Source organism: Hemicordylus capensis, chromosome 1, assembly GCF_027244095.1.
Source record: "Hemicordylus capensis ecotype Gifberg chromosome 1, rHemCap1.1.pri, whole genome shotgun sequence".
In the NCBI taxonomy this organism is placed as follows: Eukaryota; Metazoa; Chordata; class Lepidosauria; order Squamata; family Cordylidae; genus Hemicordylus; species Hemicordylus capensis.
In genome coordinates this window covers 112,020,627-112,037,246 of record NC_069657.1, presented here as the reverse complement: position 1 = coordinate 112,037,246, position 16,620 = coordinate 112,020,627, and the positions used below count along the sequence as shown (strand labels likewise).

At 41.1% G+C, this 16,620-nt stretch overlaps 1 protein-coding gene across 5 annotated transcripts in view; it reads right to left on the bottom strand.

The window, feature by feature from the left end:
- The window catches only part of KIAA1549L (KIAA1549 like), a 278,328-nt gene that overhangs the window by 40,638 nt on the left and 221,070 nt on the right, over positions 1–16,620 (bottom strand). For all 5 annotated transcript variants that reach the window (XM_053306233.1, XM_053306238.1, XM_053306252.1 and 2 more), the window contains 2 exons: positions 14,742–14,920; positions 11,641–11,855 (listed from right to left, as the gene is read on the bottom strand). In XM_053306233.1, coding sequence (XP_053162208.1) covers positions 11,641–11,855; positions 14,742–14,920 — 394 coding nt within the window. The remainder of the gene's footprint in view (positions 1–11,640; positions 11,856–14,741; positions 14,921–16,620) is intronic.

Sequence of the window (16,620 nt, the reverse complement as noted above, 5' to 3'; positions counted from 1 at the left end):
ATTGCAAGGCATCCACGCACTTGAGCAGCTCACTCAAGATAAGGAATCTATTAATTATTATATGTTAACCAGGGAACAAAGGTAAGATGGTATTAAATCTTGGAGTACTTGGGCAAACAGGCAAGATAAAGGCAAAGCAGAAAGTCCTGTGATAAGAATTTAGGTAAAGCAGCCAGCTTACAGAAAGGTTCAGGGGGCTGTACAGGAAGCAAAAAAGAAAAAGAAAAAGACAGAAGGCAGGCAGGTGAATAGATCTCCCTGTGAAGCAGTCAAACTGCTACCAAAATGCAGTCAAACTGCTACCAAAATGTTCAACAGTCTGCCAACAGCCTCTTCCACCTTCTGTTTACATGGAATGGAGCCAATGGCCCACATGCTACACAATAGTAGGTGGGCGGAAGGATTGCGTGGTTGCAAGAAGCTTGCAGCATATCTGAGGTTAGGGCTTCTCCCGCAGCTGAGCACTCATGGAGGAGGAATAAATTTTCACATCTGTCCCCTCAGTGGAGAAGACCTTCCTCTTGCAGGATTATGTCCCTGAGGGCTGTGCAGTCCTCAAAAACATTTTCCTGCAAGCAGAATAGTCTTTTGCAGAGAAGAGAGAGAACTGAAAAATGATCCCCCCTCTGCACATGCAGGAGAAGCCCTCAATACAAGGTATTATGAAAGCTCCCTGCAACCATGCAGCTCTTCTTCCACCCACCTATTACTATGCAGCATGAGAGCCAGTGAGGACAGGGCAGCTGAAGAAGTCCCAAATGTGCCATTCCCGATAGAGTAGGGTGAGGACTGATACCCGTCCTACACTTCCACTATTAAAAAATAATTACACTGCTTTGATATTACTCAGACAGATTCATCACACCCTTGACCTATTTTCAAAACCATTGGGTGGGGGCATCCCGAACAGTGCATATAATGAGCAGGCTTTATGAAATTGCCCGGAGATTGCCAATTAAATGATTTTAAAAAGATTCACTAATGAGAAGGAAGGTATCAGCACAAGCAAAGGTTAGTCAGTGTCTATAGGGAACACAGCAATAGCATTTTAGAGCATTGAACATGAGACAGAGAAGGCTCACAGGAATTTGCAGGGCTGGGGACCTGGTTTTTTTTAACTATATCAAGTTATTTAGTGCTGATGATTTATAAATGTTTTTAGAGTGATGTTATACAAAAATGTGAATTTGTAAAGGTCAGTTTGAATAATGCATTTGGTGACTGTTTATTTCTTTCGCTTACATTTCAAAGTACCAAAGAAATAAGGAGCAGAGCTCTGTAGTCACTACAGAGGAATCAAGAGGAAAATACTTCATCCCAACACTGGTAAAACCTACAGCTGAGGTGGCGCTGTGGGAAAGCAGCTTGCCTAGAGTGCAAAAGGCTGTTAGTTCAAATCCCCGCCTGTGTGCTTCCCAGACTGTGCCGAGTAAATACATTTGTAGTCACCTATATTGGGCAGCAGCAGTATAGGATAGTACTGAAAGGCATCATCTCATACTGTGCAGGAGCACTGGTAAACTACTCCTGTCTTCTTCCAAGAAAATCACATTGAATGTGATCATTAGGAGTCGACACCGACTCAACGGCACAACTGTACTCCACTTAATAAGAACCAAGTATGTGGCATTTTCAGGTCTATGATCTAAGTGGTTTATTAACATCTGAACATCAGTGCTACATAGGCTCCACAAGAACAGATTCCTAATTCAGAAACTCTTCTGCAGAAAGTGTGTCTGTTAAAAAAAGAAGTTTCATTTTCAGCTCCTGTGGCCAATTATCTATTTTTGAATTTCTGTTTAACAGGCACAAAGTGTTCAATTTGTCCTCAGATGACAGTAGGGTCATTTTTGACTACTAGCCTAAAATGAACTCAATCCCGAACAAATTTGCTCGTGAACACATCCCACTTATTTAACTCAGACATATTTGTGAGTGAAGTATTGGGGAAATGGATTAGAATATAGCATATTCTCTCTCTAAAGTAGTGAATAAAACATTTAAAATCAAGCCTTGGAAAACATTCCACAGCTTTCTCCACATGGTGCACAAGCAAGCAAATCCCACTGTGTCTAATAAAATTTACTGGATCAATATTAAAACTGCATGCAACATATATTTTGAGGGGGGGGGTTAACCCCTTAGATACCTTCTAACCTTCCAGTCATTATTTTAATACATCACATCCACTATATTAATATGGAAAATTTTCCTGCGACATTTATATTTCTAAGACAGTCTGTGCTAATAAAATAGACAACTGTATAATTCAAAAGTTATCTTCTGCTGTGCATATGTAAAAATTCCCCCTCCCCCTCCACTGGAGACCTATACAAGGCACTGATGCTTCAGAGCCCTCAGTAATGACACCAGATATCAGTCAACAATCTTTATTCTTTGCTGACCTGAATCACCCTAGAATAATGCTTCTCTAGCATGTATTATCTTCCTCATTTATTTTTTCCCAGGCTTGAATATACATAAATACTGTTAACACTCACCATTTGCCATATTCCAAATATCCTTATTCTACAAATCTTGTGCTATGGTTTTTTCCACATCTCTGCTCACAAGGAACCATTGACATCACAGGTCTTGATTAGGGAACTTGCCCTGTCAGGCATTGGCTCCCTGCTATCTGAGCCACTAGGGCTATTACTGCTGCTGCTGCTACTACTACTACTACTACACCACCTTTTCAGTACAAAAGTTCTCAAAGCAGTTTATATTTTAAAAAAAGTATATAGTCCCCTGTCCCCAAAAAGTTCACAATCTAAAAAACACAAGGTAGAAGCAGCAAAAGCCAATCAAGGATGCTGTGCTGAAGTAGAATAGAGCCAGTTGCTCTCTTTCTGCTAAATATAAAGAGAAACACCACTCTGAAAAGTGCTTCTTTGCTCAGCTAGTAGGGCTACAAGGCAGTTCCAGCCAGTTAATTCACATAACAGGACTATAATCCTCCTGTTTAGGAAATCAGCTGATATCAGAAGACCAGCAAGTATAAGGTTTCTCAGGCCTCTTGATTTCCTGAATCAGGGCAACCTGTTGCTGGGAAAGGTAATTAGTTTTTATTTATTTTAAATAAGGGTAACTAGTTTTTATTTATTTAGTTCTCCCTCTGTAGAGACTACTGACCTTCAGCTAGCCTTTCTTCATGCAGCTGGTTTCCAACCTATATCCAGCTTGCCTTAGGTTTGTCTGTCTGCATCTTGCCTTTGGTCTGCACACCAATATGCCTGCCTATCCTCAACCTTAAAGTAGCAATTATAGTTCCCCATTGCCCCAATGACTTGGTATCAGAGGTTTTGTTATCCATGCTAGAACCAAGGAACCGAACCACCACAAATACCAAGGTTCACCTGTATCTAGTTGCCTGGTTGTCCATGCCAATGAAAGTTCTGTTAGAACCATCGAGAAATTTATTTGAATTAGCCGACCCCACACAGAGCATCTGTATGCTTTTTGGGGCCGGCGGTTACCTCTCCCCCCACTTCTGCCTCAGTCTCCACTTCCGGGCCCAGCCGCCTCTCCTCCCCAGCACCACTTTTGCCCCCCCCTTTCTTTCCCCCCTCCTGGGCCTTGCCTCCGTGGCCAGGCCGGGCCCGCTGCCTCTGGCCTCCATGGCTGGGCCGCCACGGCAACCAATCCTCCTGGGTGCGCCTCAGCCAATCAGGCGCATCCGCCGCCCAGCCAATCAGCTGGGCTCTGGGACGCACATTCCAAGGCACACCCAGGAAAATTAATATATTTGAATAATGAGGCATAGTTTTATATCATCATCATCATCATCATCATCATCAATGTTTCCAGAAATTTCAGGATTCATAATTGCAGAGAACTTTCTAAAAATAGGATGTTCTCCTAGTATTTTTCTGCTAGCAGTCTAGATTTTTACTGTGCCTGAGACCCAGAAGAAACCTAATATGACTCTCCTGCAATCTCATACTTCCCCAATGCCTGTTTTTCCTTGCATCCGCTCAGTGCCCCTCTTCACTAGCAAGGCAATTTCTCAAACTCAGGACACTTTTGCTGGGCTGACAGACCATGGGAATTTTGTCCAGGAATTTGCAATGTCTATTCAGCAATTTGTGCAAAAGAGTATAGAAAAACTACTTGGTGAGCCTTGCATGGCAAAAGTCAATATCTATATGATGTCCATAAAACTTCAGACATTCAAGGGGATAGCCTGTTGCTTTTTTGTTAGAACACCAGTTTGCGGGAAAACACCAGAGTTCTAGCTAAAAGAACTCCGGGCTATCCCTTTAAATCGCCTCCCTGCACCTACACAGAGGCTTAGCCCAGTGTGAGCAGCCAGCCAGGCTGGCCGCGGGAAGAGATGATGGATCCGGTCTCCGCCTCCCTCCTGCTGCCAGCTCTGCAATTACTGCTTCCACCAGGACTAGTTCAAAGGCACCTCCATGCCTCTTTGTCAAAGTGGGATGGTGGGTTGGGTCACTGCCCCCAACCCCCGCTGCGGGCTCTGCACAATAAACGTAATTTTGGGATTATAAATATAAATCAGCCTGTTTTAGGATGGATTCTATTTGTGTTCAAATCAAAACAGCAGGTTTTGGAGCTGTCTCTATACATGGCATCTGGAAAAAACTTACTTTTCTTGTTAATGTTTAGAATCCAAAGTTCTGAAAGATAAGCATCATTTATCAAGATAAGCAACAAGAAGATTTGATTAAATAGTATCTTCTTTAATATGTGCAGGAGATACTTGTCTGCCCCTAGTCAACAACATGCTAAAACAAGTTAGATGGTTCTTTTGCCTTGGAATAGTATTTTTCCCCTTCCAAAAACATATTGAAGCAGCATTTTTGAAAGCAGCCAGAACTAAAACGCCATGCTCATTGATAACAGTGCACATATTTTTCTGACTCTGAGGTGGCAGACACATCCCACCTGCTCTTACTATTCTGAGATCCAAAGTTCCAAAAGAGTTCCAAAAGAGACTCCAGTTCCGGGTTTTTGCTTCCCAGCTGCTGCACAAAGCTAAGAGAAAAAGGCTAGCTCCCAATATCCAAAACTGCTTCCACACAAGATGTTCCAAGTTCCAACCATTTTTTGATAGAACTGTGGACCAAGCTGGTCCATGAATATTACTACAGTGTCCTGGCAGAGATTCTTGTGAGCACAGCAGCTAGACAAAGTGTCATCCCAATGAGGGAAACTGCTGCCATTGCTACCAGCTCAATGGTCAAGATGGGACACAGGCGACATCTTTCACAAAAATCAGATATTACGACCAAAAATACTATGAAGCCTCATGGTAAGCATTTAAACCTCCCTGAATAAGTTATAGCCCATGACAGCTCATGTATTAGAACACGTTATTTTAAAAGGTGCTACCTTGTTCTTTTTTTTATCTTTCACACAAACCGTGGGCACAGATGTATCTGAGAACCCGCATGAAACAAATAATGTAATATCAGTTCTTGCCATGTAAATTGTCTTCTGTTGCATAGCAATGTTTTTTCTTGCAACTTTCATTAAAGTTGGAAGTTTGTGTTTTAACTACACCATTGTGAGAAGAAATTAAGGATATGTCCATTCAGACTAGGATCTTACATCACCATGTATATTTATTGAGAATTCAAACCATAGGTTATCACAAGCTCCCTGAATTGTGCTTAGTTTAGTCAAATTGCTAAATTGCAAATTTAGCACAATCTACTATAAACATTGGGTCTCTGCAAACTCTTCTCAGCTGGTCTTACAAAATTCCATATAAAACTCAATAAAATGGCAAGATGACATAGCATATATCTGCTAACTGAGCTAAGAAAAAAGTGGTGATTCTCTTTATTTAGCAGGGGGAGAGCAACTGGCCCTATCCAACCCCAGCACAGCATCCTTCCAGTGGCTGTTGCTGGTATCAACCTTATGTTTCTTTTTAGATTGTGAGCCCTTTGGGGACACGGGACCATTTTATTTATGTATTATTTATTTTTCTATGTAAACCACTTTGAGAACTTTGGTTAAAGGGTGGTATATAAATATCCAAAGTAGTAGTAGTAGTAGTAATATGTCAACACAGCTAAAGCTGCGCCACTTTATGTATAGAATTATGAGTTAAAGAAATTGCTGACATTGTTTACTGACTCTAAAGGTAGAGGTGTATTTGTGGTAACTCTGTTATGTTTAGCAGGGAGAGTGCTACCCAAAACCAGCATAGAGTTTTTCCAGTGGCTGTTGCTGATGTCTACCTCATACCTTTTGAGATTTTGGGCCCTTTTGGGACTAGGAACCAAACTTATTCATTTTTCTATAGAAACTGCTTTGAGATATTGAGCACGGGGGCACTGAAAAGCAGTATATAAATATTATATTACTAATAATAATAATACACTGCCACATTTTAAGCCAGGTAACTCTCTCTGCTGTGACTTTTCTTTGTAATGCTGTATCAGTTAATTTAATTCAATTTATGCAATATATTCATCACCACAAGGGATATTCACAACATCAGTGTGTTTATTATTTATTTATCTATATATATAATTATCTAAGGCGTGCCCATGGCTAATCCTGTGCATGGCAGCTCTTGCAAGAGTTCGCAAGCAGAAGCACCTGATTGGGCAGTGGGGATTCCATATGCAGATAGTGGGGAGGAGCCTGTGAGAGCAGAAGAACCATAGTGATTGGGAAGTGGGGATTCCATATGCAGATAGAGAGGAGGAGCCTGTGGCACTGTGGTGACTGGGCAGTGGGGATTTTATATATATATATATATATATATATATATATATATATATATATATATATACACACACACACACACACACACACATATATATACACACATATACATACACACACACACACACACATATACATATACACAAACGACCCAATATGCAGATAGGGGGAGGAGCCTGTGATGGTTAAGGTCAGTTGGAATGCAACTGTTACTGGTCAGAAGATGTTCTTGGTTGTATACTTCATATGTTTGTGGAGAGAGAGCGAGAGAGAGAGAGAGAAAGTGCACACACAAACAATTTATGGGCAATAGGGATGTGCACAAATTATTTTTTTTCGATGCAATTTGTGCCCAAATCAAATCATCCCTGATTTGTTTTGTGTCTGAATCTTTCCCCCCAAATCACCCCAGATTTTATTTGATTCGGATCGATTTGGACCACTTATAAAGGCCTCAGGGCCACCCATTTTGGGTGGTGGTTAGGTCCCCATTGGACAGTACCACCTATATTTCAAGGCAGCTGGGCAATTGGTTGATTTTTTATGTTTTTTTAGTTTTTACTGATTTTGTCAATTTACACGATAAGAAATAATGTGGATTCAAAGTCATCCTACCCTAACCCTAGCATGGATCCCCTGCTTTCATTTAAAAGGAGGAAAATGCTAAGCTCTAGCCCTAACTCCATATCTCTAGTGGAGTTATGGAGCAAAATGTGCGGTCAATATTTTCCAAGTGTTTAGATTTTTGGTGTATAATAACTTTTCCTCATAATGAATCCCTATGAGGATTCATTGCACACCTTCATTTCTTATGTTCATTTTGACTGTCATTGGACAGTGCCAACTGTCATCTGCCAACTACACCACACACACATACACATACAAACACACACACACACACACACACACACACACACACAGAAAGAGCCCTGCAAGGCAGTGGGGTACTCAGTTTATTTTTAGGACTATTGAAGTGTTTAGATTCTTTGGTTTCTTATAATTTTTCCTCATAATGAATTGCTATGAGGATTCATTACGCTTTCGTTTCTTCTGTTCATTTTGACTGTCATTTGACAATGCCAACTGTCAACTGCCATGTGTCAACTACATCACCACCATCCACACCATAAACTCAGTTTATTTTTAAGGAATTTTGAAGTGTTTAGATTCTTTGATGTCTTCATTACACACCTTCATTTCTTCTGTTCATTTTGACCCCACTGGTTTGCTGGTGGGGGTGGGGAATTAGTGGCATCTCATGTGCCAACTACCCCCAACCCACAAATCACTACATACTCAATTTATATTTTAGGAATTGTTGAGGTGTTTAGATTCTTTGGTTTGTAATGAATCCCCATAGGAATTCATTATGAGTAAAGGTTATTAGATACCAAAGAGTCTAAACACATTTTAAAAATCCAAGAACATAAATTGAGTAGTACCCCACTGCCTTGCAGGTGGGAGGGGGGTGTAGTTGGCACATGGCAGTTGACAGTTGGCACTATCCAAAGACAGTCAAAATGACAGAAGAAACAAAGGTGTGTAATGAATCTCCATAGGGATTCGCTGAGGAAAAGTTATTATACACCAAAGAATCCAAACACTTGAAAAACAGTGACCACACAGTTTGGAGTGCTCCATAACCCCACATCTACAAGGGCTAGAGGTCAGTTTTTTGTTTTGTTTAATGAAAGCAGAGAATCCGGGGAAAATAATAGGAAGAAACTGAATCTCAAATCGATTCAAACTGAATCTGGTGTGATTCAATTTGGTCCAGAATCTACCAAATGGACCAAAGGATTTGTTCTGTTTCCAAATTGCCCGAACTAGCTAGATTCGAGTACAAGTCAATTTGTACTCTAATAGATTCACTAGGGATGTGCATAGAACCAGTTCGCCTGGTTCGGTTCGAGTTCGAACCAGGGGGTGGTGGTTCGATTTTGGTTCTAATCGAACCACCCCCTGGTTCGGTTCGAATTCAAACCGGTACAAACCGGTTTGTACCGGTTTGAACCTTTAAGAGTGGGTGATGTGGTAGCTGGCACCCAGGGGTACCTGCCACCCAAACCCCAAAGCAATCAGACACTCGTATGATTTTTTAATGAATTTTTGAAATTTATTTTTATTTTTTTCTCATAGGGTATAATGGGACTCGAACCAGACCATTATTCCCTATTGCGGAGCACCCATGGGTGCCAACAACCACCCAAACCCCGAAGCATTCGGACACCCCTATTATTTTTTTATGAATATTTGAAATATTTTTAATTATTTTTCTCATAGGGTATAATGGGATCTGAACCAGCCCATTATCCCCTATTGTGGAGGACCTAGGGGCACAAAAGTGGGGTGGGTGATAGGCACTCAGGACACTCCTCCGATTATTGGTGAATTCCTCATAGGGAATAATGAGGATTGCAGAAAATGTATAGCTTCATGTCGGGGGGGAAGGGGTATCCTAGAGCAGAGTGTGGTGGGTGGTAGTTCCCAAGGTGGGCAAGGAAGTTATCAGAATTATTTGAAAGAAATTGGGCAAAAGGCTGATTTTTAAGTGATTTTTGAAGTTTACATGTCTTTAAGGTTTTTCTCCATAAAGAAGCATGGACATGTCAGCAAATGTATAACTTCACGTTGGGGGCAAAGGGGTGGCCTAGAGCAGAATGTGGTTGGTGGTAGTGCCCAAGGTGGGCAAGGAAGCGATCAGAATTATTTGAAAGGAATTAGGCAAAGGGCTGATTTTTAAGTGATTTTTGAAGTTTATGTGTCTTTAAGGTTAGCAGATGAGAGTGGATTCATGGTTTGTCATTGAAAATCTTATATGCTACCAAAGAATCTACACTCAGAACACTTCAGAAACAACAAAATCCAGTACCCCATGGGTTAGCAACCCATGGGGGTGGTTAGCACCCTTGCTCTGGGCCACCCCAGCACCCCCCAAGTGTGGTTATGGGGTAGCTGAAACCCTCCCATTAAAAAAAAAACCTACTTAAAGATAAACATGTCACTAATTAATTTAGTGACAGTATTTTTGTATATATTTCAACCTAACCATAAAATAAAAATTCTGTTTCAGCTCACCACCCACCAAACACATACATGTAAACAAGTTGTTTTAGTAATAACTAATCGGCCTACTTTCCTTTCACTCTCCCTACCACTGGACTACATTTGGTCCAAATCAGTTAAGGCAGTTCACAAGTTAGCCCACTCATGCGTCAAACGTTCATGCATCCACCATCTTGAATTGGGTAGATTACATAATTACAAACTAAGCCCTTGAGCCACCCCAATGTGTTCCTACACCAGTAGCAAATTTGGTTAAAACCAATTAGGCGGTTCACAAGTTAGCCCAATTGTGCCTCAAATGTTCATGTGTCCACCATCTTTAATTGGGGTGGATGACATCATCACAAACCATGTCACTGAGGTGTCCCTGTGTGTCACTCACTACAACTGTACCAAATTTGGTCCAAATCAGTTAGGTGGTTCACAAGTTAGCCCACTTGCGCCAAATTTATGCATTTGCTATCTTGAATTGGGGTGGATGACATCATCACAAACGACACCATTGAGGTCTCACTATGTGTCCCTACAATTGTACCCAATTTGGTTCATATTGGTCCAGGCGATGCAAAGTAGACACACACAGACAGACATACACACATAATGCTGGATGTTCTCATAAGCCTACTGGAAAGTAGGCTAAAAAGCTATACAGATTATCTGCCGATCGGGAAACAATAGCTTTCTTAAAATATCTTCCTGCACACAAGGCCATGAAGATTTGAATGGGGTTACTCACTGACAACTAAGTCAATAGTTTCCATACATTTCTACAACATATTATAATAGCATTCTTGTAGCTTTCTTTTTATTTAAGGGCTCCAAACACAAGTTAAAAGGTGAGCTGCATGCTACAGAAAATACAGTAGTTGCTTACATCTCAATTACATACATATTTCCTGAATTGACACAATCTACAACTTTCCCCCCAGATGTTTTATTTTATTTTAGGGACATGACTCAGGGAATAAAATCTCTCAAACGAAAACATGATCAGGTAGATATCATTATGTTTGGAAGTCATTTCAAAATAATTAAGGCATAATCATGAGACAGCATTTATCTCACTTGTTTTCAAGAGAAAGCTACATTTATTTCCTGATATGCAAAGGTTGTGACCACTGCAAACTATCTGACTTTCACTTTCTGCTGACAAAATTGTGAGAGTGATTAGTGTCTAACTATAGCATTTGAAGAACTACCTAATGGCACAGTGGGGAAGTAACTTGCCTAGAGAGCAAGAGGTTGCTGGTTCGAATCCCCACTGGTATGTTTCCCAGACTATGGGAAACACCTATATCGGGCAGAAGCCAATAGGAAGATGCTGAAAGGCATCATCTCATACTGCATGGGAGGAGGCAAAGGTAGACCCCTCCTGTATTCTACCAATGAAAACCACAGGGCTCTGTGGGCGCCAGGAGTTGACACCGACTCCATGGCACAACTTTATAGCATTTGAAAGTTATTATGCTATCATCTATTTTAGCATCATATACAATTCTGTACTTAGGGCAGCACACTTTGGACACATAGTCATTCATTTCCTTAAACTGAGAGATAACCTAATTTTCAATTCATCTCAATAGAAAAGAAATAACTTATACCTATAGCCATATTGTTATCCTTTTTTCCTTATAAACATATTACAGCTTTATACATTCACAAAGAAAGCAACAATTATCTTGCAAATCAAGTCACTAAACAAAGAAAAAATAATACACAAGAAAACAATCTTCATAAGCAAATGAGTCTGTTAGTCCATTTAGCATTTCACCATATGGTACTAGGCAGCACTTCTCACAACTTTTCTTTTTTTGGGTAGAGATGAGATGATGACAATTGACAGGATAGTGAACAGAAAAAAACACTCACCTGTTTTTGGGTTCTACAAATGGAGAGGATCCATCTGTATCAGGATCCAAAATACGATCTATTTCATTTTGTGCTTTTTCATACATCTTTTTTCTTTCTGCCAGAGCATTATTATCAACTTGGGGAAAATCATAATAACCTTTCCGCTTGGCTTTCAGGCGCAATTTGTTGCGATAGTGCTCTATATCAGATTTCTGTTTCAAGGCTTTGTTAACCTGAAGGAAAGCCAAAAATAAATAAATAAATAAATAAATAAATAAATTGTGATCTGCAATGTAAAACTAGTAAGCTAAGACTGGCAAGATGGTTTCATATTTGTGTTCATGTATGTGTTATCCACTTCATATAAGTTAAGGAACACATGTATCACCCTTGCTAATGGCAAAGAGGCACCTTTTTAATGTGGTGATTCTCTTTAAGTAGCAGGGGGAGTATCCACCTCTAGCACAGTACCTCCAGTGACTGTTGCTGGTGTCTATCTTATGTTTCTATTTAGATTGTGAGCCCTTTGAGGACAAGGAGCCATCTTTCTTATTTATTTGTTTGTTTGTTTATTATGTCTCTGTGTAAACCACTTTGGAAACTTGAAAAATTTCCAGAGGTTCGATCTGCTCATCCTTCTTGGTGACTCTTGGCACCAATTTTTTGTGATTTTTAAAGAGGATTTTTTTTTGTATTTCCCCCTTTATTTTTAGGTCTTTGCCTTAGACTTTAATGCCTCACCAACTGCAAATTTGCCAATGGGTAGGTTTTGCTAGAACGGAACCCTAGCGGTTGGCAAGGGATGACTATATAGATTAATCACATCACACTATAGCTTTGTAAAGGTAAAGGTGAAGTGTGCCATCGAGTCGATTTTGACTCCTGGCACCCACAGAGCCCCATGGTTTTCTTTGGTAGAATACAGGAGGGGGTTACCATTGCCTCCTCCCACGCTGTGTGAGGTGATGCCTTTCAGCATCTTCCTAAATCGCTGCTGCCCGATACAGTACCATTGGGGATTCAAACCGGCAACCTTCTGCTTGTTAGTCAAGTTTTGTACAGGTCATTAATTCCCTGGAACAATCTACTTAATCCACATGAACTAAAAGGGAGATACAGTACAAATTGAGATTTTCTGCCAACCTTTGTTCAACCTATAGATTACTTTTAACAACCAAAGCAATCGTAAGGATTATGCTATGTGTATGAATGCATATTTTAACTTCCAAGTAGGCTTGGCAAATATTGTTAGAACATAAGCCAGAAAGTAGGTATGATCTACCTGCTATTGTGGAGATATACAGGTGAAACTCGGAAAATTAGAATATCGTGCAAAAGTCCATTAATTTCAGTAATGCAAATTAAAAGGTGAAACTGATATATGAGACAGACGCATTACATGCAAAGCGAGATAAGTCAAGCCTTAATTTGTTATAATTGTGATGATCATGGCGTACAGCTCATGAAAACCCCAAAATCCACAATCTCAGAAAATTAGAATATTACATGGCCAAGAAGACAAGGATTGAAGAATAGAACAATATCGGACCTCTGAAAAGTATACAGTGTACTGTGCTTGATTGGCCAGCAAACTCACCTGACCTGACCCCATAGAGAATCTATGGGGCATTGCCAAGAGAAGGATGAGAGACATGAGACCAAACAATCCAGAATTGCTGAAGGCCGCTAATGAAGCATCCTGGTCTTCCATAATACCTCATCAGTGCCACAGGCTGATAGCATCCATGCCACGCCGCATTGAGGCAGTAATTGCTGCAAAAGGGGCCCAAACCAAGTACTGAATACATATGCATGCTTATACTTTTCAGAGGTCCGATATTGTTCTATTCTTCAATCCTTGTCTTCTTGGTTCCATGTAATATTCTAATTTTCTGGGATTGTGGATTTGGGGTTTTCATGAGCTGTACGCCATGATCATCACAATTATAACAAATTAAGGCTTGACTTATCTCGCTTTGCATGTAATGCGTCTGTCTCATATATCAGTTTCACCTTTTAATTTGCATTACTGAAATTAATGGACTTTTGCACGATATTCTAATTTTCCGAGTTTCACCTGTAAATGAGACACAATCCTGAATTTCTGTGCCAAGCCACAACATCAGGCAAATGGGAACAGCATCTCCACAAATTTGAAGGTACTCTTTCACTCATTCACTTCCCATATTCAACTGCCATCTCACTGCGGTAGATCACTACTCACATGAGCAGTCTGCCTTCATGACCAATCTAATGTCATAGCATGAACACATGCAGGTTTTTTGTTCCAATTCCCTGACATGGAAAACTGCAGTTGCAATTTCCAGTTTGCAGAAGAGGAACTGAAATCTCATGTACATTTATAAACCCAATGTTTCGTTGCTCACACGAATAAATCACAAACATGAGAAGTGGTTTACAGAAGTGAGCTGGCAGCTGAACATGATCTTTCAATTTAATCAGTGAAAAGGTAAGCAGTTTTCATGATCAGGATTTGCTCTTGGAGTGACATGAAGATACAACTTTCTTAGGTAATGACTTCTGTAGAAGTTCTCCAAACTAGAGATGTGCACAAACATGTTCTGTGCTCCAAGGTGTCACCAGGGATGGGGGGTAGAGTGACGAGCGACATCTTTAAAAGGGAGTGCAGATTTCAAGCCCACTGTCCTACATGCAAGGACAATTGCTTCAGTAGGAGGAAACACATTTTCTCTGTAGGGACTTTAGCTAAAGTTCTCCTTCTTTACACAGCTCCATAGACCACCTTTATATTCAGTGCTAGAAACAAATAAAAACCTCAGGTCCTAGTGTCCCTGCCAGCTTGACCCAGTGGCCAATTTCCCTACCCCTGAGCCAGAGGATAGCTCAGAGGTAGGGTGGTTTGCATGCCAAAGGTCCTAGGTTTTGTCTCTGATATCTCCAGATAGGGTTGGAAAAGACACCCCCCTCCCTACCGCCAAAATCCTGAAGAGCCATTGCCAGACAATGTAGACAATACTGAGTTAGAGGAACCAATGGACTGGCCCAGTAGAAGGCAACTTCATATGTTCATCACTTGCTTGAAAGACCTGCTAATGAAAATATCAACACAAAAAATCAGTTACTGGATAGTTTCTCACCTCCCCATTAAGGATAGCAGTTTCCTGACTCCTGTCTGATGTTGGATGCGCAGGAGGCAAAGCTACAGGCTTTATAGCAATCAGCTGTACAGATCCAGAGGATGTGTCAAACGGATCAATGGCAGACTTAGCAACATTATCAAAGAACATGCCTCCCTCCTCTTCATCACTTATCGGCACTAAAACACATTAGAATTAAGTCAGCATACCTTTTTTGCATTTTTATCCTGGGTCTGTGAGGGAAAATGAATGCCTGCATGCAACAGATCCAGCTAATATTTTATCTGTACTAGAATGTCAGGGCTCCTAAATATTGGAATCAGGGCAGAGAAATGTGGTTTTATTTTCCATGCAAGGCAATACAATTCAAGGAAATGATGCAATACATAATTTATTTTAAAATAGACTGCACTGTAGAGCATAAAGGTAAATCATAAAAAGGAACACAGCAATAAATGTGGAACAAAAGGCAAGGAAAGACAAAAAGAATATTCTAGATCAGTGCTTCCCAAACTAGGAGCCTCCAGATGTTGTTGAACTACAGCTCCCATCTACAGCTCCTATAAATTATAGCTGGGGCTGATGGGAGTTGCAGTTCAGCAACATCTGGAGGCTCCCAGTTTGGGCACAACTGATCTAGATGATACTTTGTGAGAACTCAGTGCTATTACATACTTCCCGTGGGGGGAGGGGAGTGAAAGCATACAGCAGAACCCAAGAGCTCATATTTAATCATGTTCAGCAGATACAGGGAAATCTACAGCATTGTCCAAAATAACTGGTACCCTTTTTCTAAATATTTGCTAGGGCTTATTTGCCTCCAATGACAGCACAATATTCTGCTTTGTGATATTGTGTTGGCTTGGCACCACAATCGCTATTTGCGAATAACTGCCTATTAGCTGGTACATCAAGTCGTAGGATCAGACCATAAGTTTAAAACACTTGCTCCTGTTTTTCATATCAGAACAGCCAGCTACCAAAACAGCATAAAACACTGAGAGTAAATAGATTTTCATCTCATTTTATCAATCCAGGGTCACATCTCTAGGTAACCAGCTACAACAAACTTCCCATGAGTCCCCACAGGGTTAAAGCGACAATTGACTGAATGGGTCCAAAGAACCCGGGCCGCCACACCACAGGGTCACTCCTGGAACCCCAGCCACGCCCCTGGGTCTGATGTCAGATGCCCTGCGTCTGACGTCAGACACATGGGTTTGGTGAAACACGGAAGTGGGGCCATGCAGCCCGTTTCGCAAACCTCTTCAGCGGCCAGCACCAGGTTTACTGCGCGGCTGGGGGCACATTTCCCAGCCGTGGCTCCATTTTTTAGAAGCTTCAGCCAGCGCTGGGTTCCCAGCCTGGCCAGGAAAATGTGTCTCTGCCTTTTCAAGCAGGGAAAGGTGCTCCCGGCAATGCTGGAAACCCAGTGCTGAGTGCTGAAGTGGTTTGTGAATAGGGTCATGTGTCCCCACTTCTGCTTGATGCCAGACACAGGGGGTGCGGCTGGACAGCAGGGGCCACAGCATCAGGATGAACCAGGGCTGCTACCCGATTCACTACACCACTGTGTCCCCTGTTCCTGAAAGAAATAACCTTTGCATCATAGGCTATTTCAGAATTTAAGAGATTCCTCCCTTTCTCCCAAACTCCCATAGAATCCTATGGGTTTGGGGGAAAGGTTCAAAAATTGTTTAAAATTGCCCACTTGCCCATTTCTTTTGTGGGTTGGGTGGTAGGTAGCACCAACTTGCCCTACCACACAACCCACTTTGGTGTCCCTAGGGGAACAATGGGGTGTTTTGAGTTTCCCCATTGTTCCCTATGGCTGGAACACTTGGAACATTTTGGGTTTTGTTCTGTCGAAAAAAATGGT